This window comes from Corvus cornix, chromosome 2 (assembly GCF_000738735.6).
Source record: "Corvus cornix cornix isolate S_Up_H32 chromosome 2, ASM73873v5, whole genome shotgun sequence".
Taxonomy (NCBI): Eukaryota; Metazoa; Chordata; class Aves; order Passeriformes; family Corvidae; genus Corvus; species Corvus cornix.
The window spans coordinates 111,211,626-111,238,506 of NC_046333.1; the positions used below are offsets into that span (position 1 = coordinate 111,211,626).

The 26,881-nt window shown below is 40.1% G+C and overlaps 1 protein-coding gene across 17 annotated transcripts in view; it reads left to right on the forward strand.

The window, feature by feature from the left end:
• Positions 1-26,881, forward strand: part of DTNA (dystrobrevin alpha) — a 222,528-nt gene that overhangs the window by 159,460 nt on the left and 36,187 nt on the right. For 9 of the 17 annotated variants that reach the window (XM_039550262.1, XM_039550263.1, XM_010401202.4 and 6 more), the window contains 8 exons: positions 2,595-2,680; positions 4,100-4,254; positions 8,466-8,571; positions 10,595-10,761; positions 13,231-13,355; positions 16,507-16,515; positions 17,936-18,016; positions 19,925-20,014. In XM_039550262.1, coding sequence (XP_039406196.1) covers positions 2,595-2,680; positions 4,100-4,254; positions 8,466-8,571; positions 10,595-10,761; positions 13,231-13,355; positions 16,507-16,515; positions 17,936-18,016; positions 19,925-20,014 — 819 coding nt within the window. Of the gene's footprint in view, positions 1-2,594; positions 2,681-4,099; positions 4,255-8,465; positions 8,572-10,594; positions 10,762-13,230; positions 13,356-16,506; positions 16,516-17,935; positions 18,017-19,924; positions 20,015-25,544; positions 25,623-26,251; positions 26,345-26,881 lie in introns of all 17 variants that reach the window. The other 8 variants (XM_039550264.1, XM_010401200.3, XM_039550260.1 and 5 more) reach the window with 4 other exon arrangements.

Genomic DNA, 26,881 nt, shown 5'->3' on the forward strand with positions numbered 1-26,881 from the left:
TCTCCTACTTCCACTAGTAAAATTTATTTCTCTTTGCATTAGCCAGTCCAAAGCTGCTTTCAGGGAACGCTGACTTCTGCCGCGATCTTCCCGCTGCTGTGAGCCACTGCTTCAGCATTTGCTTTTGCACAGCAAACACTGTGAGGCCCCAGTGCTGCCTGTCAAGGGCATCTGTAGTGCTTAGACATAGCTTAGGGCACTTCTGGATCCAAATGATATTGGCGAGTCTTAGGCCCCATTACCCTGTCTGTTCATCAGCTATATGTATTTAAATATGCACGTGTCTATATGCACACACACACACGGACATACATATTTGGAGGGCAGATTGGGTTTATACTGGCTCTCGTGATGCTTTTAGGAATACAAATGACCGATACAAAATACAGTGTCAAAACTAACCAACTCAAATGGAGAGATTGAAGAGATAAATGATATCTTTTCTTTTTCTGTTCCTCTCTTCCATAACTGTTTGAGTATGGGAAAAGCCAATGGCTCTAGGGTGGAAAGCTGAAGCCAAGTTGATATGTGTCTGCCATGCAAGAATATAATCCTATTAGTAAATGTAACTAAACCTCCTGGGAAAAATAATCTAAATCTGAAGCACTTCCACATGGGCTTTTTTTTCATCTCTAAATCTTCCATTGCTTCTTAATAATGTCATTGCTTCTACTTAGCATTTATTTTTTTTAGTATAACAGCTCTTTTAAAGGCAGATGGAAACCTTATGATGGAACAGTGCAGAAAAATTCCTAAGGGTCTAAAGGGTAACATGCACAAAAATAATATAAAGGGACCACATTCTCAGCCATAGCAGTGCTAAGTCTGGTTTACACAAATCAGAATCCAATCAACAAAGGATGGGAATACAGAAGTCTGGAAATTCCTATGCTGTGATTTTAATCTTATGAAGCCAGTCAAAGGGAACTCAATGTAAGGAAAATGTGTGCACAAAAGTCAGCATTAAAGAACACGGTAAATATTTCTTTCTTAATTACTGTAGTAGTGGATTTATTACTTTTTGCCTGTATTTCTAGTTGATTTTCTGGCAAAAAGCAGAATTTTAAATGAGTGTAATGGATAATTAGAATTAATATTTAGAATTATGGGTTACACTGGCATAGAACTAAGTCCAATTCGATGAACTTTAAAGATTATTACCTAGTCAAGCTTAGGGAACTGACTCATTTTCTAAAGTCTGAGTGACTTGATGAGTATAGCATGAAGCATGCATCATGCATCAATGTACGTATGTGAATATCCCATTCATGTCTGTCTTACATGTATATGTCACTGCATTAGTCTGGTTTGGGATTAGCAGAGAGAGAGACATAGTCAACAGGCTCCAGGTCTTTCCAGAATCAGTTCATACTTTAGTTCTGATCAGACACAATCTTCTTCCTTAAAATTATGAGTGACAATGAACAGAGTAATTTTAAAAATTCTGATGAAGAGCTAAATTTCTATATACTGCTGTTGCCAGTGGAGTGAGACCTTCTTTATGTAGGACATGACTGTATACTTTAAACAGGAAATCCCTTATAAACATTGTGTTCCCTGGTAGAGTAGACTGAAGATCACAGAAACTCCATTTCCAAAAACTTACACAAAACTTTTATCATCCATCTCTGTCATTAGTTCTGTCAGTAGAATTTAGAAGGAAACATGGCTGCCATTTTGCTAAGCTCAGAAATATTGGTTGTCTCTTTTTTAAAGCATGATGACATGTTCTCACTGATGTCATTAATTAATATCATTAATTCATGTGGGAAGCTATGAAGTAATGGCAAGGAGATCAGATGACGGGTAGAAGTTGCTCCAGTACAACTCTGGACTCCTACTGCCTTACAGTAAGATTCAGAGAATTCCAAGAGAAACCACATTTCACCATTTGGATGTCAAGAAAACTAACATTAAGAAGCAGATGAACTTAGGAGAGCATGTTCATTCTCATCTTTGGAAAGGGGCTGAACACTAAACTGGGGCTGATAGGTGTTTTAGGAGCTCAGTGTGCCATGCAGTGTATGAAGTCATGTTTCACTCATGCAGCTCAAATAAACCAAGATTTCTGGGATGGCAGGTGGTCACTGGGGACCGTCACGGCTGTAGCAGGACAATGAGTATCATTTAAAAGGACCTACTGGCAGGTACAGATGAAGTTTGTGCAGTGATATGAGCCCTTGCTCTTTTTTTCACTTTTGTTCCCGGTGTTGATTTTTTTCACTTACTTGCAATCTTCTAGGTCCAAAAGATTCCCAAAGCACTTGGGATAGGGAAACCATGAGTGTGATAAGTGTCTCCCAGTGCTACTGTATCACAAATAGCAGTAATAATTATCACTGTCGTGTATAATGAGATAAACAGTTTAATACTCAGCTTCATATATGTAATAAATCTGCTCTGAGGTCTTTACAGAACAGCATACTGATGTGTGTTCCCACAAAACAAACTTTCTTTTTAGAGGTCTTATTTCTCTGTATGTCAATCCACATATATTGTCCATTACAGTAAGTGATGTCAGAAAATACATTTTAGTTGAACAGATTCTTGTAAAATGGACATATAAAATATGTCTACTTTCTACTTTTGAACAGGGAAGGACATGGTAAAATTTCCGTTTTTGCTGTCAAAATGGCCTTGGCAACTCTTTGTGGAGGAAAAATCATGGACAAATTAAGATGTAAGTGATGTTTTTTACCTGTTAACAATTGTTTTTGTTGGAGAAATAACAATACAGGTAGAAAAGAGGGAATTAGAATAAGTTACTGTTTCATGACTGGGTTTGGGAGTTGCACTATGTATATCTCCAAGTAAATCCCACTAAATGTTTGGTTGAACTTCACACTGAGGTTTTTAAAGACAAATTGCATACATTGAGGTTCTTATTGGTGGATTTTTATGGTTTTTTTCCATTGGGGTTATTGAATTCGGAATACAGACAAGTGCCTCAACATCATGAAGCATCATTTAACAATTTCTTCTGATTTTTTAATAACATCTATGTCTTCTCACACCTAGAAGAACAATACATTTATGTACTATTTATATTTTCTTTCACAGGGCATTCTTATGCCATGTATTTTGGTGAACAGATTTCTCATTTCACAGGATTTATTCCCAGTTCCCCAATAGCAAAGGCATAGTTTACTTGTAGCTGCAATGGAAGACTTTCTGTTTAGTGATTCTGCTGAGCCTTCTACCGCAGCCCAAGAAAACTGAGTTTAAAAATTGCTGTTGATTAGACAAGTAGAAATCCCAGGTGCTGATTTCGTCTTCCAGATTTGGTGCCATTTTTTAATACATTATTTCTATGTAGAAACTCAAATGCAGACTGAACTAAAGTTATAAATTATAAATTGAACACCATTTGTTCCCTAAGGTGCTTTAAGAATAGGAACTGGGTCCAGCCAGTAGAAGGCTGAAGTACAGTGATGATTTTTGGGTCAGCAGTTCCAGAGTCATGTTGTCAGAATTTTCCTTCCAGGTTCCTGGAAATGAAACAGCTGACATGACAGCCTGAAAAACAATAAATGTTCCTTAGTCAGAGATCTCCTGCTAAGCAGAGGATAATTTTAAACAAGCAGAGAACTAAGGGCTGACAAACTGACATCTCTGCAATAATAAAAGTGTGATATTTTTATACATAAAAAAATGAAGAAGAGTGAAAAGTAATGCATTTTCAAGGCCTTCAGTGCTTTGTGTGTCCAAGACAATAATAACTGACTTAATGAACCCATTGTTAAGATTTTGATTTGACATGGTAAGCTGGCAGTAGGCAAAAAGCTGATGTAGCATATCTTGTCAAATCAGAGCGTTCTTATCTGATTAAATTACTGCCTCATGCCATGCATCAGACTTTGCTTAAAAATGACCACATACAAAGAAAAAAAAACCAGGAATATTAATATTAAAATCAGCAAATAATTATTCTTCTTTTCTATTGAAAGAGGTCAGAATTAAAAATGCAGTAATAATGGAAGTTTCCATAAGCCAAACATGTTTAGTACTTGTCTTTCAAATCAGATGATACTGAACTCAGAGCAAATCTGTAGCTCACACTGAAGCTGCTGTGTTCTTTCCTTGTCTTTTCCCCCCTCAGATATTTTCTCCATGATTTCTGACTCCAGTGGTGTGATGGTTTATGGCAGGTATGACATGTTTCTGCGTGAGGTTCTCAAGCTGCCCACCGCTGTCTTCGAGGGGCCTTCGTTTGGTTACACTGAGCAGTCAGCAAAATCCTGTTTCTCACAGCAGGTAAATGAACAGATGCAGGATCTCAGTCACCCCTCTGAGCAGGCCAAGACTCTTCCTGTCTTACACATATGTGCATATTTGCCCAGGAAACACAGGGCTGGATGAGGGGAAGGTCCACTCCACTGATTTCTGGTGTGTAGGTTTGGTGCCTTCAACAGGAAACTGGTCTCGATAGGTTCCCCATATAACCATGAAGAGAGAGGCTTAGTCAAAAAGTGATTCAGAGCAGGATCTTGACTTATACGTTCCGAAATTAGGGAACCTCCTAATTTAAGCATGTGTTATATACATACCTTTAGGTATTATATATATGTATGTATCCCAAGACATGCAGTCCTCCATTCCACTTAGTTGGTGTTGGTGTAGGCATACACAAGACTACCTTCTCCATACAAAGCTCAAGTTCCACCAAAAAGAAATCAAACTTCAGGTTTCCCCACTGATAGACACACAAGTTCAGGGGTGAGAAGAAAATCACCTTAAAACTTTTTTATAAATGGGAATCAGTATGTATTAGAAAATCCCTAGTCTCTTACCAATAATACCAGTGAGATAGGGTCAGGAAAGCAATGGATTTATCCTGAAGAAAATGCAAGATTTTTCCACAGCTCAGCAGACTCCATAGGTACACTGAGTGCAGTACATTGGCTTCAGCTAATTGGCTTCAGCTAATACATTATTGGGGCTGGTCGTCCACTTCTCCATCTGGCTGTTGCCACACATCACACTGTATAATTCCATAAATATATAGTAGGAGAATATGCTGAAACTGGCACAACGTTAGAAATAAAGTTGTATTTTCCTTCTCCTTATCCTTTCATTTGCTAACTGAATACTGTTGAACAAGTAAGTTCAATGGAGCAGGAATAGTGTCATTTTCATGCAAAATAGAGTCTCATTTTTTGTACTTTCTGTTTCATCACTAATCAATAGGCACTCCAGTCAACCAAAAGGCATGTTGGAATTCATTTATTGAATCATCTCCCAATTAATTTTAAATTGTAATGTCTGCATATGTGAAAATAGTCTTATTTCACAGAGGGAGACTTAAAACAGCACTTCTTAGGATGTTGAAGAATTGACATGGTGAAGTGACTTCTGGTAGTTTTGTGTTAAAATAATGGAAGAATACTCTTGCATGACAACAGGGCATTCAAGCTTTGCATGTTGAACATGCCGTTGATATAAATGAAAAAAGGAATTTCTTTTCCTGAAAAAATGTGATTCAGGCCTGATTTTTTATCTCCATAGCCATCAGAAATGGCACTTGCTTTGAGATTGCATCTAGCTGAGTGGACCAGATGCATTAAGGTACCTTTAGAAACAACATCTTCAAGGAGGCATTAGATGGTTTGTTTACAAGCTCCACTTAGAGCTAACAAGAGTTAAGTGTCTGACTGATGTAGGTACACAGCAGGTTTACAAAGCTGCTGTTTTGCATCTGGAGGGTAGCTAAGTACTTTGTAAATCTAGTCTAATATTTCACTTAAATTGACTTTTATGTAGTTCTCATTACATCCTCACTAGGGATGAACCAGAGTTTTGAAATGAGATTCAAAAAACCAGATCTTTATGACACCATGATAAATGGTATTTACACTCTCAGTCACAATCAAGTCATTCTTTCACTCTCTCATGTAGCATTATCAGAAGTTGATACCTTGGAATAAGTTTGACATTCTTGCTTGTTGTTCTCACTGTGGATCACTTGTGCTTACCAGAAGCCTTTCAACCCCCTGATATATGGAGATTCTTTGATTTCAGGGAAAGAAAAAATTCTGGGAATGATCTGCTTATGGTGTCAAATCCATTTCAGTTTACATCTGAAAGGATTTTTCCTATTACAGGAATGTTTTATTATTCCCCATTGTATTAGTTTACTTGATCAAACCATGTATTTTCCTCTGCCTGTGAACCACTGCTAGATTGAAGGGCTATTCAAAGTAGAAACAACAGTGTTTCCTCATTAGCAAATTTAGGGAACAGAAATGCCAGAGCAAGTGACTTAATGTTTCAGAATACAAATCTGTGGCTCAAAAAGGAGTTTATCATCACCACTTTACCCCATAGGTAGGATTGATGTGATGTTACACTCTATTTGTATTAAACAGTGTTATTATTATTGTAAAAACCACTTAAAAAAAATTTACCCCAAGCTAAAAGATAGACACTAACTTCATTTTCTTAGCACTTGTCTAAGTGTTATTCCACAAACCTAGACTCCATCTGTGTGTAGTGTATATTTAGAAAACAGCTTTCAGTTTCAACTTTCCCAGCAGCTGAAAGAAAATTGCAGGAGGAAAATGTATGGAAATTGCTTTGACGGTGTCCTTTTAAGGGACACTGCTTTTTTCTCTAATCCACAGAATCAGTGATCACCAGAGCAGTTTGGCCATAAAGCTGTCACTGAAGCTAAGTTGCCTTATTTGGTGCCAATCAGATTTTAAAGTTATGGCTGCCTTCAAAAGTCCACTGCATTGTGGAAGAGTTGTTCTTGTCTCTTCATCTGTTTGCTTGTTAGGCTGGCTCTGTGTATCCCCTCAAAAGCAGAGGGAACACCTAAGGCTACTCAACTCTGCAGTATGGGGCACTGGAAGTCCCTTCTTTTCCTGGGCTTCCTTCCACATTTTTCCCCCCTGTGCTTTCAGTTCTGCTGCAGACAACACAGACATTTGCTGGCAGCATTGGTCAGCAAAGCCATGCCAAGCATCCACAGCAGAAAAAGAAATCCACATCTCCAAAAGAAAGATCCTTTTCTGTGAGCTGATGCTTACAGCATAGGATGCCTGTTTGGGAAATGGTTCTCCACTCGCCGTGGCTGGGAAGATAATTCATACAACAAGCAGGTGGTAGTGTTTGACTGGACACTGCAGTTATTGTGGGGAAAGGTAGCATTCCAGTGAGATTTAGAGCTCATATTCTGGCTATTCCGTTCATTAAAGAATCAAGTCCATTTTCACAGTAGCCTGAGGTATTTTCTCCTAGGGACAAACATCTCTATATATTTCCAAATACCTTGCAGTATTTTCATCCCCGAGATTGTTGCAGTGTGAGATGTTTTCCATTGATCACTCAGCGTATAAGAGAAGTAACGCTTTTATTTACATCTGGTGGTAATTGTGTATAAATGGAGCACAGATACTCCATCTGGAAATCTCAGCTCTTAGAAGAATTCCACAACACACAGAGATGATACATGTCACTGCATAACTGCTGCTTAGCTTCCTCATGGGGTAACCACAGTTCTTTAGCAAGTTAAAGCAGCAGCTTATGCAATCAGATATGAAAATTTAGCCATCCCTTTGGATATGAGGATACTACTTAAATATGTATGTCTATAAAATATATCTGCATATATTCTCAGCAGGGCTCGGTATTTTTGCATCTTAAATTTTATTTAAGGAAGGCTCAGTTGCTGATTGAAAAAAACAAATGAACTAAGATTTGCGATTATTTTTTCCAGACACATTAGAAATTTAAGGCCCTAGATTGCATTTTTTAAATCAACAGGGATATCTTAGAGTTTAAATCTCTTTGAAATTTAAAGGGGCATAGATCTCTGAGTGCTTAAAGGCATGAAGAGTTTAGGAACAGTTGCAGTCCCTGAGTATATGCAAACATGACATCCCACAATCACAGCTCACCCATAACTAGTTGCCATTTCTCCTCAGACAAGCATAGTTTCTTAAATTGCAGTAACAAATGGCCTGTGCTGGTCTCTCCTTACCCTGTATTTCTTTTGGATTTGTACTCCCTTTCCAGTATTTTCCTTCATTTTCTTTTTTTGGAGTACCATCAGCAGTGATTTTTCATTTGAAAATTGGTCATACACAGTGATACCCTACATGCACTTGTACTTGTCACACAATACTCAAAACAGACAAGAACATGCAGAGTTGAATACCATCCTTAACCACAAAGCATCTTCAGGCAGTGACTCTAGAACTAGAGAGTCTGGAAGTGAGTGGGAGCTAAGTGTCTCCAATCCAGCCTTGTGAGAGTGACTGCTAGTCATCAGTTGTATCGTTGTACCAACTAAAAATAGTCTGGAAAAGCTCTGCTAGTATCACTTGTTCTTTTTAGTAAATCAGGCCTACAGAAAAACAGTGTTTGAAACTTATTCCCAAGTGTTTCTGTAGACACAAGCTAAAATAATTTTGAGATGTCTAATTACTGGTTTTTTGTGCATGTTTGTTTGCTTGCTTGAGCAGAAAAAGGTCACATTAAACACTTTCTTGGATACCCTCATGTCTGATCCCCCGCCACAGTGTCTAGTGTGGTTACCACTTCTGCATCGACTGGCAAATGTTGAAAATGGTAAGTAAAGACACGCTGCCAAAACACAGTTACAAGAATAAATTTTGGTGTGATGATTTTCACACTCTGTAGATGGTTTTGTAAAAGCTACTGTTCTGGGTTCATTGACTCCATGCGCTATTTTTACAGTGACTGGTAAAATATTTGGAGAAGTCTGTTGGTCATTCAGCCAGGAACATGGGTTAAGTTTTGCTGTGTTCAGGAGGTTAACCTGATCATGTCTCCTCCTGTGCTCTGGATAAGCAAAGAGCAATAGGACTTCATCCATTGACACACTTACATTTGGTAAACTATCAAGACCACAACTTTTATGAGCTGTGACATTTGGCATCAGAGAGGGAACAGCTTGGCAGCTTCCGTTCGTGCAGTATTCTTGGCAGGAGATGTCCAGTGCAGTGCAAAACACCAGCCAAAAGGTCCTTAGGAAGGATGTCCTCCTAAGTCTACACTGCCAGACCATATCCTCTGAAGAGGAAGTTCCATGTGGATGGTGTGCACCCATTTTTGGTGATAAAAGGAAAAGAAGGAAAAGTTGTATGTGTTCTTGTACTAAACAAATCTCTCTTCCACTGAAAGGCACCAAGGTGGGTAAGGTGATATTCCCAAGTCCTTTTTGGCTACAGAGCAACCTATCTATCCCACCTTCCCCAAGCTCTTGTCATCCATCCCTATCCCTTCCCAACTTCACAGTGTTTCCTAGCCTAGAGCAGTAACCCTTCCTGCTGCAAAATTCTGGCAAGGAATTAAACCCCTGACATATTCAGCACTGATCCAAATTCTCCCAGACTGAACCTTATGACAGAAAGGCAGAAGGTGCCTGGGAACAAGGGGATGTTCAGTACCCTGTGGTAAATTGGGTACATGCTGTACCAAGGAAAGAGAAACAGACATAGCACTATTGCCCGGAAAGTGCTTCAGAATATCTCAGTTGGTGCTTTAGAGTCCTCTTGTGAGTGACTTGCATCCTTGTCAGTTTCTGCTTCTGAACAGAGAACTGGACCACACAGGTCCCTTCAATGGCCAGCTTTCCAAATCTGGGCATCCAAAGCCGAGTGTTCAACTCCACATGTAGGTACCTAAATGACACCACTTGTACAGATGAGATGGCAGTAATTAAAAAACAATAGTATGTCTAAGTACACTTGCATCCTTTCCATAGCCATACAGCTGAGTTTGACTTTTCCTCCAAGGTGCCTCACTTCAGCTCCATAAAGCATAATGAAACATTCAGCTTCTCCCAGTAGTGCAGCAGCAGTGGATTTTCCCACATACAAATTTCCTCTGTCATAGAATAGTTTGGGTTGAAAGGGACCTTAAAGATCATTCAGGTCCAACCCCCTGGCAGGGACACCTTCCGCTAGACCAGGTTGCTCAAATCCCCATCCAGCCTGGTCTTGAACACTTCCAGTGATGGGTCATCCACAGCTTCTCTGGCCAACCTGTTCTAGTGCTTCACCACCCTCACAGTGTATCACAGGGTATCCACAGTGGGTGAATATTAGTTTCTTCCTAATATCTAACCTAAACCTACTCTCTTTCAATTTAAAGCTGTTCCCCCTTGTCCTGTCACTACATGCCCTTGTCAGAAGTCCCTCTCCAGCTCTCTTGTAGCCCCTTCAGGTACTGGAGGGCTGCTCTAAGGACTCCCTGGAGCTTTCTCTTCTCCAGGCTGAGCAACTCTCTCAGCCTGTCTTCATAGGAGAGCCCTCATCTTCATGGCTGTTCTCTGGACTCTGTCATGTATTCTGTTAGACACTGAACACATTTTTTGCTGCTGTGAGCAGGAGGTACAGATACCAGCTCAGAAGTGAAGAAGGGTTTGGTGCCCAGTGTAGGAAGTGTTGCTCATAGCTCAGCACAGATTGCTGTATTTTCATGGGTCAGAGCTGTCAGCAGCATCCAATGCCGCAGATTGCTTTAGACAAATAAGGGAACACTCTTCAGTTCGGGGCTTTGTCCATAAAATTTTGCTAGGTGTTTCTTTGTTTTGGTTTATGGCTCACCATTTCTTTCTCCCGCACAGTCTTCCACCCCGTCGAGTGTTCCTACTGCCACAGCGAGAGCATGATGGGGTTTCGTTACCGCTGCCAGCAGTGTCACAATTACCAGCTCTGTCAGGACTGCTTCTGGAGGGGCCATGCCAGCGGTTCCCACAGCAACCAGCACCAAATGAAAGAGTACACGTCATGGGTAAGGGAAGGCTCCTGCCTCGCTGCAGACTGCTTTGCCCTCCAGCCGTCGGAGAAGCCCCCAGCCACAGCTCTGGGCAGCTGTCTGGCTCAGGGGAGCAGGAGCCAGGCTGGCGCTTTGAATTAGTGACCCTGTCTGGGAAGCTCTGGCCCTGGGAGGCATCAGGAGAGCATGGAGGTGGGAATGGTTTTTTCAGGGTGAGGATCTGGGGCGCCTGTGATGGTGTGTGCCGCGGTGAGGGCAGCGCAGGAGGGGCTGGCAGCAGGGCACCAGGCTCATGGCAGCTTCTCCCGTTCCCACAGGACTCACGGTAAAATCCTCATTGGCTTGCTCTGTTTGGCTACATGTAAATGAAATGATGAATACTTAATGCTCATTCATCAATATTTTCAGTTGAGTGGCTGCAGCATATGCGTAGCATTTGCGATGATCCTGGCACTGTAGATTTGAGCGTGGTCACAGATCCACAGCAGTGTTTACTACAGAGAAAACCTCACTTCTGTCTTTTTGTTGTTAATCGAAATAATGCAGTGTTTTTTCTAAGCTGAAAGAGAAGTATCAACAGCTGCTGGAACCTTAACCTTCTCTGAAGGGCATGAGACCTGGGGACTCAGCTCTCCATGGACTGGAGCAAAGCCCCAGTAGAACCCCTTGGTTACAGAACATCATAATAATCCTTCAGGGTTCAAATGCAGAGATCAGCAGAAAACCTAATTAATCCCAAACCTTTCAAAAGTATATTGTTTAAAAAAAAAAGAAAGTTACGCATACAGCAAAAGCTCCCATTTGCACAGTACTTCGTGTTTATTTTTTAACAAAGTTCCAAAGTTTAATACTTTTAAAATGTCTGGTTTTCTGTTGATGGAACAGGCAAGGGTTAAATTTGACATTGTTTGCTCTGTATGCCAGTCATACAGCTCTGCACTGTATCCCAGCAGACCTGGATCTGTAATTGTTTTTGTGGTCCTAATTGCTGCTTGTTGCATAGACACAAATGGTTGGAGTTTAGTATCGGAATAGGAAAGTGCCCACTATGTAGCTCAAACTCCATTCTTAACAGCAATTTTTGCTATAAAATCCATTTTTTGCTGTAGCCAAGGAGCTGTAATTATAGGTAGGAAGTAATTGGAAAACTTAAGATTTCTGCTCAACGGAAGACAAAAATGTGACCACATGCCTAGTGCTTTCAAATGTTTCCTTGCCAGAAACAAATGTTTTGCTTCAAGTTTGAAGTTGCCTTTCTGTAGCATTCATTAGCATTTGTTCAAACCTAGTTTGCATTCTCCATAATGCATCAGTATCGAGCTCCACATGCAGATTGGAAGTGTTCATAGGTGCAGTGAAAATCAACTGTTCTTGATTCAGAGAGAAATTGTATTTATAATGAAAGAGAAAGAGCTTGAACTTTACATATTTAGGTTGGATTTCTCTAATAGAAACATTTCATTATGGACTTGATGACAATCATAAGTTGATGCAGGATGTGTATGCACAAATACAAAACCCTTTCTGTCAAGTTCCAGAAGGACTTCTAAATTTCAGCCTGTAGAGCTGGGTTTTGGGGAGAGGAGACAGTGTAAGGATCACTAACCCTCTTTTACTGGCAGAGAAGCCGAATCACAGAGAGCTGAGTTGAATTCCTGAGAGTCCCTCACACAGTCTAAAAGACACCCAGAGAATTCCTGAGAGTCCCTCACACAGATCTGAAAGATCTCAGAGCCCTTCCTTAGAAGGGAAGTTTACTCCTCAACTGCGTAGTCTCCAAACAAAGCAGACAATACTGATTGATTTTTTTTTTTTTAACTCCCTGGTGAAAATCATGCTTCTTGCACGGACCCTCCCCATCTTTTGGTGACAGTGACAGTACGTCAGCCTCTTTTGATGCCCTGTTGCCACAATGGCACAATTGGCACAATTCTGTGTCCCAGATTTCCCATTGTGGTCAGTGGCCAGAGGAGGTGCAAGAGAAGCTTTGTAATAGCAGCTAAACAGTACAGGTGTACAGCTAAACACTGGAGGTGAGGAGGGAAATACTAGCGAGGGAAAGAACATAGCAGCCTAGTGCCTGGCCCATGTCTAGGAGGGAAATTCAGTGTATCTATAGGGACAGGCATACTCTGATCTGTCCTCCTTGCACTCCCAAGCTGGTGAGGTACAAGCCAGCACCAGTCCAGGTGACACAAACTGTTTCTTCCTTCAACACTGCCTGAGTGCAGCATTGCAAAAAAGCCCTGGCAACTGTCCCTATAGATACACCCCCCAGCCTGCTCTAAAGGTTGCTGAAGATAAGAGTAGTCTTTCCCCAAACTTTCTGCCTTACCAGACTCTCTGCATGGGAGGGGGGCAAGGGGGATGTCAGTCCATAGGTACATGAGCTGTTAGAGCTTCCTGTTGTTTTGTGCTTCCTATAGCAGAAACAGTATGCACCTTACTTGTCCAGATTACCTCTACCTTCCTTGTTCCTCCCAGAAATCACCTGCTAAGAAGCTAACTAATGCACTTAGCAAGTCCTTAAGCTGTGCTTCCAGCCGTGAACCTTTGCACCCAATGTTCCCTGACCAGCCTGAAAAACCTCTAAACCTGGCTCATATTGTGTAAGTATCTGTGTGCTGTAGACAAAATAAGCTTTGTTGTAGGAGTTGCTTGCACCAAGTGTAGATACTATGGCTCTGAACACAGCAGGAGGCAGGTGTGGCTTGTCCAGCTCAATGCATCACAAGTGCAAATTTGCTGGCAGGGGTATTTAGTGTAATAGTGCTCTTCTGGTGTGACTTCACTTGAAAAATCAATGGGATATATACATGCAGTCAAATACTGGGGACACAACACTGGAGTGTCCCCATTCTCCTCAAGAGATGTCCATGCAATTTCATGGAGTTTCAGCACTTTGGGATGTATTGATGCTGAGAACATCAGTTCTGTTGTCTAGAGACTCTAAACTTCAGTGTATCACAGGTATGTCTTGACACAAGGCACCAGAGAAAATTTTGTCAAAACGGCTGTCAGAGTTCTCACTGACTTTAGTGAAGCTGTGGCTTCACCCAACCCTGAAGAATTGTATGAGTCTGCATAAAAAGTGTGTCTTGAACTGCCAAGTCACTTGAAAAGAGTCTGTTATCCATATGTTTTGATATGTTGAGAAAGCAAGATTATTTTTTGGTATAGCAGCATGTCACTATTTTTTTTCTGCAGGAGTCAAGAAACCCAAAGCAGAAAGAAAATGTATTTGTGCAGGGGAAAGTACCACTTTGAAAGTTTCTTTTTCTAAAACATGTCCACTACCCATAGTGGCAGACACTCAGATTTTCTCATTTATCAACTTGACTTACCTTTGCTTTGCTTCTTGGGTCCTTAATAAAAAAAAGGGAAAAACCCATTGAATTCCCCATAAAATTAAGGAAAAATCAAGACATAGGTTGGAAGAAAGGTACAAAGAAATTTGTACCTTTATACTTGGAAAAAAATATTCCAAAAATACTGTCTTTAGAGTATTTCTCTTACTCTGGTGTATTTCTTAAGAAAATATCTTTCTTAAACATGTTCTCAGGGCTCCTGACTGAAGTATTTCAGGCAGCAGCTATTAGAATTGCATTTACATGCTGCATATCTGTGTTACTGGCTCCTAGAACTGTTGTAGTCTGTAAATATTATACCTATTTCCCTTTGTCCATCCTGAATATTTGTATGTAGCATCTCTAAGGGCAAGTGCACACCAGCCATTGTGGGCTGTGCAACACCTGGACAGTTCACCGAACCTGCCTGACATTTTAAGGATAAATCATGCTGATGGTCTTCCTTATGTGGTTATAGCAGAACTTCTTCAAGGTGTAAGAGAGTGCTCTGTTCTTCAGAGACAAGGTGCCTCTGACAGATACATAGTGCCAAATCCCTGTCACTCTCAATTGTCAGTAAAACACCTGCACCTCTTTATGGAAGAGTGCTGGGAGGATGTTGTTCTTTTGAAGAAATGATCCGGAGTCGGATCTGCTGAGCTCCCTCACTGCTGTGCCTGGCCCTGCTGGCAAGTCAGGGATAATTTCACAGGGCAGATTTTGGCCATCCTTGAGGGAAATGGAGAGAGACAGAGAGCTTGAAACTAAAAGAGAAGCCTCTGTTCCCTGTTGGCTGGGGGATCTTGAAGGCCTGGGGATATGTCCGAATATAAAAGATAGGGAAAATGGGCTACTGTGAATGGATTAAATGCATTTAGGCAAGGCAAGGGGAAGGTACCATAATTAAGCAGGCACTGATCCAAATCTTTGCTGTGAAATTAACACCTTTCCTTATTCCTAAATATACAGACAATTTAGAGTGATGGGAAGTGAGAACAAACCACCATCTATTCTGTTTTATGACAGTTTCTCTTTATTCATAGATTGATGGTAATATAACTTGGCAATATATGTTGGCTATAATGATGCATGAGCGAAAAACCTGTAAGTTGTGGAGGTATCATGATCTGCAGCATAATTCACACAAATTAACTGAGGGGAGAGGTATGCTACAGAACCTCATCAAGAATATCTTCTCACTGATGCAATTTTTATTTTTAAACATAAGGGAAGTTGTGAGAAACAGCTCTGGGCAGGAATCCAGGCAAAAAGGGATTTATATGTGCATTAGCTGGAAGAATTTTGGCAACAAAACAGTATCCTTTTCTTAGCTTCTATCTTAAATGGGGACAAGTTCTCCCTGCATTACTATAGAGACTTTCCTTTTGATTATTCTTCCACCTTTGACTGGCACCAGACAGAAAGACTGCATGGGTTGTTTGTTTTACTGGTGCCACACAAAATTTTGAATTAAGCAAGAAATACATCTAAGACTTCATCTAGAGAGATAGTTATTGAGATGTCATAAACCTGATGGTAGAAACTCCCCCCACTGGTGGAAGGGTCATTTTTCCTCTCTGTACGTAAGAATAGCAACGTGAAAGGAAGTCTAGACTGCAGAGATGACAAATGGCATGGCCAGTGCATCATGGAGGTATTTTTCAAATCCATTCTGCATTGGCCTGACTTCATTTCCATCTTAAGCCTATGGGAGCATTATTTTTGACATCAGTGTAAACAGGTTAGAGCAGCCTGGAGCACTTTGGAAAATTCCTCCTATTTAATTTGGTTTATTACTGTGGATATTTGTTGTGCCATAGTATGCCTTTATTACAGAGCTTATTTCAATAGCAGTAAGCGTTTTCTGTCTCCTTGAGGACAGTTAATTCAGTATCAATAGCTCACTTTTATCAGAAAGCTTAATCACTCACTTTCAGGAGTTTAAAAATAACCTCAGAAAGATATAATTTATAGTCAATAGCTGAGTTTTCCTTTGCTTTACAATAAAGTCTATTGTGCTTGTCTTACTACATCACACAATTCTGTGTGTTTGAACATCCATTTGATGTTCAAGTGGAACCTGAGGACTGTGACAGTGGAATGAGCCTTTAAGAAACTTGCCGTGGGAGAGCTCCAGTTTAGTTTAATACTATTTTCTTCTTTATAAGAATTGACAAACTAATGCTAATCACAAAACCTTAGCAAAGCCTTGGAGTTTAAAGACGTTTGTACACAAGAGTGACTTTGCTTATGTGAACAGATTCATGACCCTTTATGCATAGAGGTTCTCATGCTCTTTGCAGAGTCAGGGTCATAAGAATGGAGTAGGTCCAGTGTATTACTTAGATCATATACATATTAAACTGACAATTTAATTAATTATCTCTTTTCCATTTTATTCTGCCTGCAAAAGAGATACTTGGTGAGTATTTTTCTTCTTTAGTACACTTGTTGGAGGAAAAGCTTGGAAAAATTATGATAATCTCAGTGTTACCAAAAAGAATAACATCAAACACTTCTCTAGAAGTACATGGAAGACAAAGGACTGCTTCTCAAATTCATGACTGATCAGAACTGGAGGTTTTCATGTGGGTCTGCAGATGCAGGGTTAGGTTAAAACTATATTTTCATATAAATAAATAACACTCCACATCCTACCTCTTTCTGTTCACAGTTTTAAACTTCTCAAAATCAGTGTGGCATTATCATGCTGAGAAATTCATTTGGATTTTTCAAATACCATAGATTTGCCTGTTTTATAACAAGTCACAGGACAAAATATAAGTCATAGTTCACTTCTATGCAGAACTGGCTTTCTTGCAAATGCTTTGGTTGACCAGTTGTCTTGCACAATTGGAGCCCAGTGAATATTTTGCAGATGGCTACTATATTTTGATTTGCACATCTGCAGAATTCAAAATGCAAGATGGGTCTTCCACAGAGCCTGAAGGGAATATTAACCAATTTGAGGTCAGAATTATATGTGGCTTCAGATTCTGCTCATGTGTGATGGAAAGCCCTGTGATTTTAATAACATACCTTTTAGTTGTTCCTGAGTAGATGGATCTTTTGCCCAATGTTGCATAAGAAGTCTGTTAAGAAGGGGAAATTTCTCCTTAATGGATACAGAAGGATAAAATTATACACAGATTATTTTTAAGAGTAGAGAGTAAAAGAAAGTAGAGGAAAAATCCTTCTTGTTTCATTTTTTGTAAAATCAGGAAATAAAGAATGTAATAATAAAATCATCATTACTAATGGATTCCCTTGAACGAAATACTTACTCTAAATTTTGATTTGGGGGTTTGATATACCAGCTAAAAAGCTTTGCTGTCAAAGTTTAGTTCTGCATGTATTGTCTGGGGTACACTGTGGTCACTATGTGGATGTGGTAGCACGGAGCTTAGCACTAGGGGATAGCTTCATGAAAAGATGTGTCATTTATTGGCAGTTCCCCCCTGCAGACCTCCATGCTGCCACAGAGAACTGACTGCCAGTGCTCATCCAGGCTGGTTGAAAGCAGGGACTACCCCCTGGACTGTTGCCTCTGGAAAGGAGCAATGGCATAGTGGCAATTCTGCCAAAGCAGGGAAGAAAGTCAAGCAGGTTGCTTAAAACTCACCTCAGAACACACAAAGGCATTATTTCCCTCCAGGCCTAAGTATCAATGTATTTTTATCAACTTCTTAAAACCACAGCATCTGTGATTTGGAGCTAGTGCTAGCAGAAGATGCCAGTTGCAATGTTACTTAAAACAAGCTCATTCTGTTCTGCACAAATACTCTTGCTGATGATGGGGTTTTTGGTGCAAAACTAATGCAGCTGGATATTTTGCGTTTCAGGCCCCCGCGACCTGTAACCAGCATGAACGACACACTCTTCTCCCATTCTGTTCCCTCAGGAAGTCCCTTTGCAAACAGAAGGTGAGTTCTTATCCTTATTTATGTCAAACAATTATATGATAGTGGTGGAAGTTTCGATTTTCAGTTCCCTCACAGGGGTAAAAAAAACCAAACCCTCTCACAAAGTAAAATGAGACATGAGCAGAGAAATGCCTTGGTTAATTTGGGCTGATACCCAGACATCTGAACAGAGAGCTGGAGTTAAGGTACCCCAAGCTCCCCACAGCAGAGCACTGAATTTGAGCTCTCATTTGAACCATTCTGACCCACTAAAATGTGCTCGTGTGCCACCCAGGCACCCTCCCATAGGGACAGTGGCTGGTGAAGAAGCCATTTTGTAATTTAGTGTAATAATGGGGAACACTGTGGGAATAGGAACTGGGATGTGCCACTGCCTGCTGGGAATGCCTGCGTCATACTGCAAGATACGGATGAACAAAGAGAAAGTGTCCTCATACTTGCAAGATAAAGCAAAACATCCTTTCCCCTGTTAAACCATTCTGATTTTTATTAGAGGCTACAAGGGAGAAGGAGTTGTCCAGGGAATATGGTGACTGACCCTTCAGTAAACAAGCCAGGGAAGTCTCATCAGAAACATTAATCCCAAAGAGGAGATGCTTGTTAGCTCACTGTGTACATTTTGAGTCAGTATTTTGGCTCATCCCACCAAAATATGTGTGTAGCATTTGCTGGCTGGCTGACCCAATATATGTAAGCCTACAAATGTACATAGATAAGAAGGTGGCAGGAAAATAACTTCCTGCTGTCTTAGGGAAGATGAGCAATGTGTCTTCCTTGGGTGCGCTTTATTGCTTGATTCCTGCTGTGTGTGTCAGTGCTTCAGCGTTCCCAAATGACTAAACACAATCTCTGGGTATGCACAGCTACATATTTTAATACCAAAACTGAAACCAAACCTGCAGTGTACACTGCAAAGTCAGAGTAAAGATGGTTTACTACTTCTTTGATTTATGCATTTTGTTACCACGAGCTGTAAAACTGTAAATTCTCAGTGTTGAGTGTGACTCTAGAGTAATCTCAAGTGGGTGTGACTGAGATGCTCTTCAAAAGCCAGTCCCAAAGCAGCCCGCAAGGTCAGATTTGCTGCCTAAACAGAGAGACTGCAAATGCAGATTCATTTCTGTTGTTGGAATATATGGGGGTTTATGTGCAAGGCAGGGTAATGTATTTGTAGCCTCTCCAGGAGAGGTCATGAAGAGCAGCACTCTTTAGGAGTGTTGCTCATGCTTCTGTTTATTCCCAAGAGGTCCCTGTGGTCGAACAACAGAAGTGTACTTTGCTCCTTAGGCCAGGGACCTGCAGTAACACTCACAGCACTGTCACCTGTGCTGCTTGTCTTTGTTTGCATGTAGAACATACCTGATTATTTTACTTTTGTCTTCTTTAGTAACTGACTGTCTTTAACTATCAGAGTTAAACATACATGCTTCCTCAGCTGTTAGAATTCCTTTTTTTTCCTAGGAAACATTCCTTGATGAGAATCCCCTGAGGGCAGGTGATAGTACCACCCCCCTCAAGCATAGGTACCCATACTTCCTTATAAGTGGATAGTGTGACATCGCTGTACAGTTTAAAGCTTCCATGGTGCAGCAGTCGTTCTGGCTCTTTTAGAGTTAACTGTACCCTGATATGTAAGGTAATTACGTTGATTGTATCTTAGAAGTTTTGTAACTTTTGTTTCATTGATGTAGCAGGATTTTAGGAGTTTGACAGCTTATTCTCAGTATTTTTATTTTCACCTTTTACAAATTTAATTTGCATCTTTTTATTGGAAAGAAAAAGCGCCCTACAAACAGCCAAGTCAGTATTCTTTGTAAATAAATGGGATTTATTGTTACGAACCCTCTCTGAACACTCTGTGTATTCTCTTTGAGGTATTAACAAGCTTCCATTGTTTGAATCACTCAGGTTACTTGGGGGTATAAATGCAGCCAGTCCTGTGGCTGATGAGCATTCTCTTATAAAGCAGTATGTAAATCAGCTTCACAACAATTCACGGTCAGTATGAGAGCACTAACCTACTAATTGCAGTAGTTCTGTAGCTCATGCACTAAATCATTAGCAATTCTGCTAAACTACTCAAAATATTCTTTAAGGAAGGCTCTTATGGGCTAGAGAGTTTCTGTGGCTCTAATTAGTCTTTTGAATAGACTTCCTGCTGGCTGTGGGCTTTGCCAACTTCTCTTGCTTCTGCGCAGCACAAGTCTTTCATTTTACCCCTTCACGTAGGATTAATATTCATGTGTCTAATGGAAGTTGGAAACATTGCTTTTGAAAACTGGGAAAACTACACCTTTATGGTTCCATCATCGGTGTATGAGTTGCCTGTTGTGTTCTTGACCAAGGAATGAAAGAGGCTTGCACAAAAGCCTGGAAATGACTCCAGGTCTCACAGCCAGCCTCCTCTGCCACAGCTCTCGCTGTGGGTGGTTGCTGTTCTGCCGTTAGTGCTGCTTGCCAATAACCCTCCCCAGACCCCTCAGCTTTGCTTTTCAAAATGACCACAGGAAAGGCAGATCTAAGTCCTACTGAAGCTAATGAAAACTTCCCATTTACGTAGTGAGCACTGGATTTGGACCCATGCCTCTCGTTGCTGCACCCTTTTTCCAGCATTCCCTCACATCTCAGTGACCTAAAGGAAGATCCATTTTCATTCTGCAAAAAAGAAATACGCAATTGCATAAGAACAGTTTCCCCATCTTTTTTTTATGTGGAGTGTAATATCCTTTCCTTTTTTTTTTTTTTTGTTTTCGTATTAATCCATGAGCATTCACTATAATTCAATAAGAATTATAGATATCAAGGTACTTTTCTGCTAAATGCCAAGATATCCAATCTGGGTTAGATTAATAACAGTATCTTCATTCATTCTTTTAAGTTTTACTGTTACTATTGCTCTGGGAAAATCAGGCCTTATTAGTGGAAGCTCATCCCCTTGTACATCAGAGAAACAGACTTTGATGGCTCTGTTTGCAATTGTGCTGATTTTATATTAAATATTCCATTCTTCATAATAAGAAAAGTACAAACTCCGAGTAAAATTTCTAGCTGGTTGTAATCAACACTAAAAGCTCTGCTGGCTGTGTTTTCACTGAAGATAACTTACGGTTGCTTTAATTTGTGTTGCAGTCTAGTCCAGAGGTTTCAGATAGCTTTAAGTGAAGTTTTTATGTAATTTGAATGTTTATTCAAAGGAGAATTGGCAGAGAATGTCATTCATAGCATTCCCATGGTATTTATTTCAGCTACTTGTGTTCACAGAAGAACATAGCCATTCTAACCGGTTTCTCCCTGTAGCAGCAAATGCTAAATTCAGCACACCAGCTCATTCTGCTGCTGGAACTGGATAGCATCTCCTAAGTTCAGCACACTACCATCTTTATTTCTGGATTCATGGGTGAAAGCTGGAAATTAACTGGGAAGATAGACAATCTTGTTAGAGGAAAGATCTTTGATAATTGGTTAATACAGTGACAAATTGCACAGAACAGCTGAAAGGAGATGGAACTTTGTATACTATTTACACTTTAATTGCATCTGAAGCACAGATTTTGGGTGGGTACACAATTACTCCAAAGCTCAAAGGAAGTTGGGTTCGGGCTTTCCCAACGATGCTTTTTAGTTTCTTCAAACTGCTTTAGAATCAAAGTCCACTTAAAATTTCTGTGCTTGTTTGCTTAGTTTGAGCCAGCAAGTCCATAAGAGAGCTTTAATGAGGAGGCTGGCTTAGCAATTACAAGCACCTTTCTTCTAAATGTATACAGTGTGGAAATTGGTATCAACAATATGCTGTGTACGGCTCAAGAACAGCTTTAAAGCACTCGTGTTAGAAAAGAAAAAACAAAAAAGGTCTGTGATCTTCTCCCAAATACCAAATGATGGTCATTTGCTGTGTTGACAGCTAACGTGATTAAAACCACAAGGCCTGTAATTCTTTTGCTGTAGCTAATATTCAGAGGGTTTTTTCTCATTTGTTTTTGCAATTTCCGATGGCCTAGAGGGCAGCAGAACAAGGGAATATTAGTGCAGAGTAGGTAATGCCCTTGCAAACCAAATGACTTGGATATGTTACATCAAAACAAGCAAACTGAGCATTATAGAAACTTTTGTCCAGTCAAGAGAAATAACTCTATACCCTGAATTAATGTTTTCTTCTTTATTTGGATACTTCTGTTCCCCAGCTGCAGTCTGTCATGCTGATTTAAAGTATATAGCTGCCATAGTAATGGGTACAATCTCCTCTCTTTCTTAATAAATGTTTTCTTTAAGCTATTGAATTATTGACCTTAGGTAGGATAAGATGAAACAGAATATTTTTTCTCGCATTTTCCTCAGTGCCCCCCGTCCACAGCTAATGCATTTAGTTCTTCTAAAGGAGTAATAAATTGGAATAAATGGTGTGATGCAGCACATTCTGGTGAACTTGAAATGACTTGGCAATTGTGTGATAGATAGAAGGAATGCACTAGGATATCAGATACCCATAGCCAAGGAGGAATTGAGTCTTATTTAATGCTGAGTCAGAATGGCTGGTGCCTTTTTTGAACTCCACATGAAGTTAAAGGAATTGGATATTCTACCTGGGCATAACAAGAGATTAGGCCAAATTTCTAGACAACAGCTAACTTGGAGCAAAACATACTGGTTGCTGCTGTTCTCCATGTTTCTGTCTCAAAGGAGCATGGTAGACTTCAACTGCATGTTGTCTTTGCATGTTGTTTTCAGAACAAGATGAGAGTCCTTATTTAATCAGCAGTATTCTACCTGGCTAAAGGAAAGGTTTATGTGTTTGTTTAGTAGCCAGGTAGACACTAATGAGGGCATAACATTTACAGCAGTATTGTTAGGTCTACATCTTTATAGACACCTGCTCATGGTTGGAAGGTTTGTTTCTAAATTTGGATGGGAAAGCATTATTTGGCATCTTACAAGATGTTCCATTTTAGCAGGAATATATCTTTAAAATGTCTGTTCCATTTGGAAACTCACTGTGGCCAAAATGATCTCTGAAGTTTTAACTGTATTTTGGGGAATATGTGGAGGATGTAGGAAGATAGGGAAGAACAAGAAGGACAGATATCAGCTCTTCCAAATGAAGAAGGGTTGAAGGCGGAATCAGAGACAAAGGTGAAAGGGATTATACAGGAGACAGCCTAACCTTGATGTCCAAAGATACTGAAATTATAAAAGAGTCAGTAAGGTTCTGGAGGATAATAAAAAAGAAATAACCACCATAGATTTGTCAAGAACAAATTATATCAACTGATTTATTTTATATTAACTAATTTATTTCATTGACAGGTAACTGGTCCAGCGGGTAAAAAAAGAAGCAACAGATACAATACAAGTTGATCTTAGAAGGACTTTAGACATAGTCCCAGATGACACAGAAGTACCCAAAGCAAATAAGGACATAGGGAAATTGGTAAAAGAGCAACACTGAAAATGAATAATGACATTTTCAGAAGTTTGCTGTCTCTTTAGGAGAAGGACATCTGCTGGGATTCTTGAAAGCTATCCTAAATCAGACACTATGCACTATTTCTTGTAGTGACTTAATGGAAGCAATAGAGTGAATATATCTAATTTGCAGGTGGTACAAAGGTTGAAATGGTTATGGAAAGAAATGCTTGGAGAGCAGTTTCTAAATAAAAAAAAATTAGCTCAGTAGCAATGGTAGAAATTGATGTCCAAATGATCTGAAATCAATTACAGGAAATTCAGTATTTGTAAGTGAAAAGTGCTGTAGCAAGGAAGCAAATAGTCAAATAAAAGATGGGAGCATAATTGGATGGATAGAAATATTTTAACAGAGGACCTAGGAGTTGCAGTGAACCACAAACTAATTGAAGTTAGCAATACGATTGTTAGATTGCATTTGACCCTGGAACATCATCTGGAAAGCCATTAAAACTCATTCCCCAGAGGAGGAGACATCTGCCTGAGGTTTGCATCCAGTTTAGGGCAACAGCACAGGGGTAGATATGCTAACCAGCATATCTGGAGTCCAGAGGGAAAGTCCAGAAAAACCGAGAAAACATAACTTGTGAGAAGAGGTTGGAAGATTAAAGTTTGCTGAATCAACTAAAAAGGAAAGGGACCTGGATAGACATGGTAGCAGTTGCTCAGTGAGTAATCTTTGCTTGCCTGTCTCTCCACACTAACTGTGTGGCTTCTGGAACACAGGAGAGGTGAACTTGTGGTTGATGGAGGGGGCATCACACCTCACTGTTAGAAAGCAAGGCACAAAACCTGCCCTGGGGTCTCTGGTCTCCCACTGTGGCAACATATTTATCTGTACTTTTAGAACTGAAAGGCACATTTTTGGCTGAAATAGCACTCCCTGTACCCCTTGAATGCATTTTCCTTCTGTAACTGGGAAGAAAACGTGTGGAAAACGCATCCTTCTAGATGGCACGGAGCACATTTATCTGTATGGATATTGCCCCAGTGGAAGTGCAGTACACATAAGTAGCATGCAGATGGACAGAGAAATGTGAAACAAGCAGCTTTTCTTCCTGTGCAGTACAGCATTTCATTCAGCTATCTTACAAATAAGAGCTTGAGCTCTTAGGACAACCTTTGGTCCCATCCTCTTGAGAGCCCTGCTGCCAACCTTGCCCCCCTCCCAAAAGGAGGGGAATTACATACATCTCATCTCACTGAATTCCTTCTTTGTCCTAATATTAAAGGTTTTGAAGATTTATCACACACCACATTTGTGCAACATCATCTGCCTGCACACACACAAACAGACCCATACAGCCCTGGATGCACAGGTGCACACATGCTCACACACCCAGAGGTGCCAAACCAAAAAAAAGGTGACTAATTTTTAAAAAGAAGAAAGTAAAATATAATTTTGCTTTGCTTTGTTGTTTCTTAAACCGAAAAATGCTGCAGCATGAAAAACAACATTTTCAATGTTTCCCATTTTTAGCCAGCGGTAGCTTGTTAACATGGATATTTAAGTGTTGGGAAAGATGCAGCTACTGCAATCCATTAAATACTGTAATTAGGGAAAAAAGTGTGTTTGGTGAACTATATATTATTTTAAATCAACAGAAGAACAGTACTTCTGAAAATTAAACTGCTGTATCCCATCACTGCATCTAAAAAAATGCCTTTCCATAGATAATTGAAACCATCTTACAGTTAATGTGGGGAAAAGCAATTTAGCTGTTATGGTGAAACTTCCCCAGCTTGAAAGCAGCATTTGAGATCGTGTTTATCTCGGACTCCATCTGGAAAATACACAAGCCTTCATCTCTCCATTTGTGAGAGAAACACATTTTGTTTGTCATTTCTGTAGTGGAGGCTTTAATAGTTTGCTTTTTGGAGAACAGGAGGGAAAACTCGTAATTCTTGATTTTGCATTTCCTGAAGTTTTCTAGAATTTCTTTAAAGCTTCTATTGTTATTTTTATTCAGTCCAGGACACTCGAACAAGCTTCTCCAAACTCTGTTCTATAATGAATTTCAGACATCACTGTTTACCCTCTTCTTAGTTTTCCTGTCTTATTAACTAGCTCTCCTTCCAAGAATACTGAAGTAGAGCAGAGCAAACAGCTGGCTAGGGCTGCTCCAGCTTTCTTGAAAGGCAAAGGGTAAGTTAAAGAGAGAGTATGTTCTTAACTTGCACTAATACAGCTAAACCAAAACCTTTTCCTCTATTCCTCCCACTTTTAATGTATTCTATATACATCTTTCCTGAGAAAATTGTGATAATCAATTAACCCCGTGAGCTAAGTTGGACGTGTTTAAATATATTTATGTGCACCTGGATACATAAAGTCTTGATCAGACCCTTCCAAGCAAATCCAGCTTGTGAATTCAGTGTGTCAGTCATGTATGTTACATACCTATATTCATGTTTGTATGCAATATATAGTATAGTAAAACAAATAATGCTGACCTCACAATTTGCTGTATTTTGTAATAAATGGTACTGTATAGCTCCAGAGCTTCAGTCCCTGGCCTGATCTGGCATCTCACTGATTTCTGAGGCTGGCTCTGTCATCAAGTGGGATGCTACCATCCTAAATCACTAAATACTAAACATGTAAATTAAAATAATAACAGAGTAATTTCCGCACGTGGTGTGTTGTTTTGATGTTTTTTCTAAGAAGGCTGAAGTATTAATTCCTAGATTCCCATTTCACAGTCTCACTTGCTCCTGCTCTCTGTTTATCTCTGTGTCTGTGTGCATCACACCCTCTCCCCGCCCCCGTTTCAGGTTACAGTACAGCCTCGATGTTGCAGACAGGCTGGCTGATGAACATGTGCTCATCGGGGTGTATGTCAACATGCTACAGAGCAACCCCGCACGGTTAGTGCAGGTTTGGCGCCTTTGGGGGACCCAGGAAAGGGACCTTGCTCAGCCAGATTCTCTCACTGTTTCCTCCTGGCCACGAGCTGGAGCAGCTCTTCATGAGCACAAGCCTGAAGTGAATGTGTATGAATATGGGGTATGTCCTCCCAAAGCTGGTGGATTGTGGCATTTATTGCTATTCTCTCTACCGAGGTCAGCAGGTTACTGCTAAGTATTGCAAATAATTGCTTAGTTGAGAATGGCTGTGCGAATTGTTTGGGATACTGAGCTCTAGGCAGTGCAGGACTTTGTTGTGGTGCAGAAATCTTCACACAACAATGCTTAAACAAGCCCATGTTTTCAAGGTATTAGTTTTTGAGATCATATATATATGTAGCTTCACCTTCCTTGAAAGTTAGAAATTGTAATAGTACATAAATAATGATAATAATTTTCTTATTAACCTAGTGAGAGAAATTGGTGTTCATTTTTACATGTCAGGCATTGCTTTTAAATCTGCCTGATTTCTGCATTGTTTGAATCTTGTATACATAT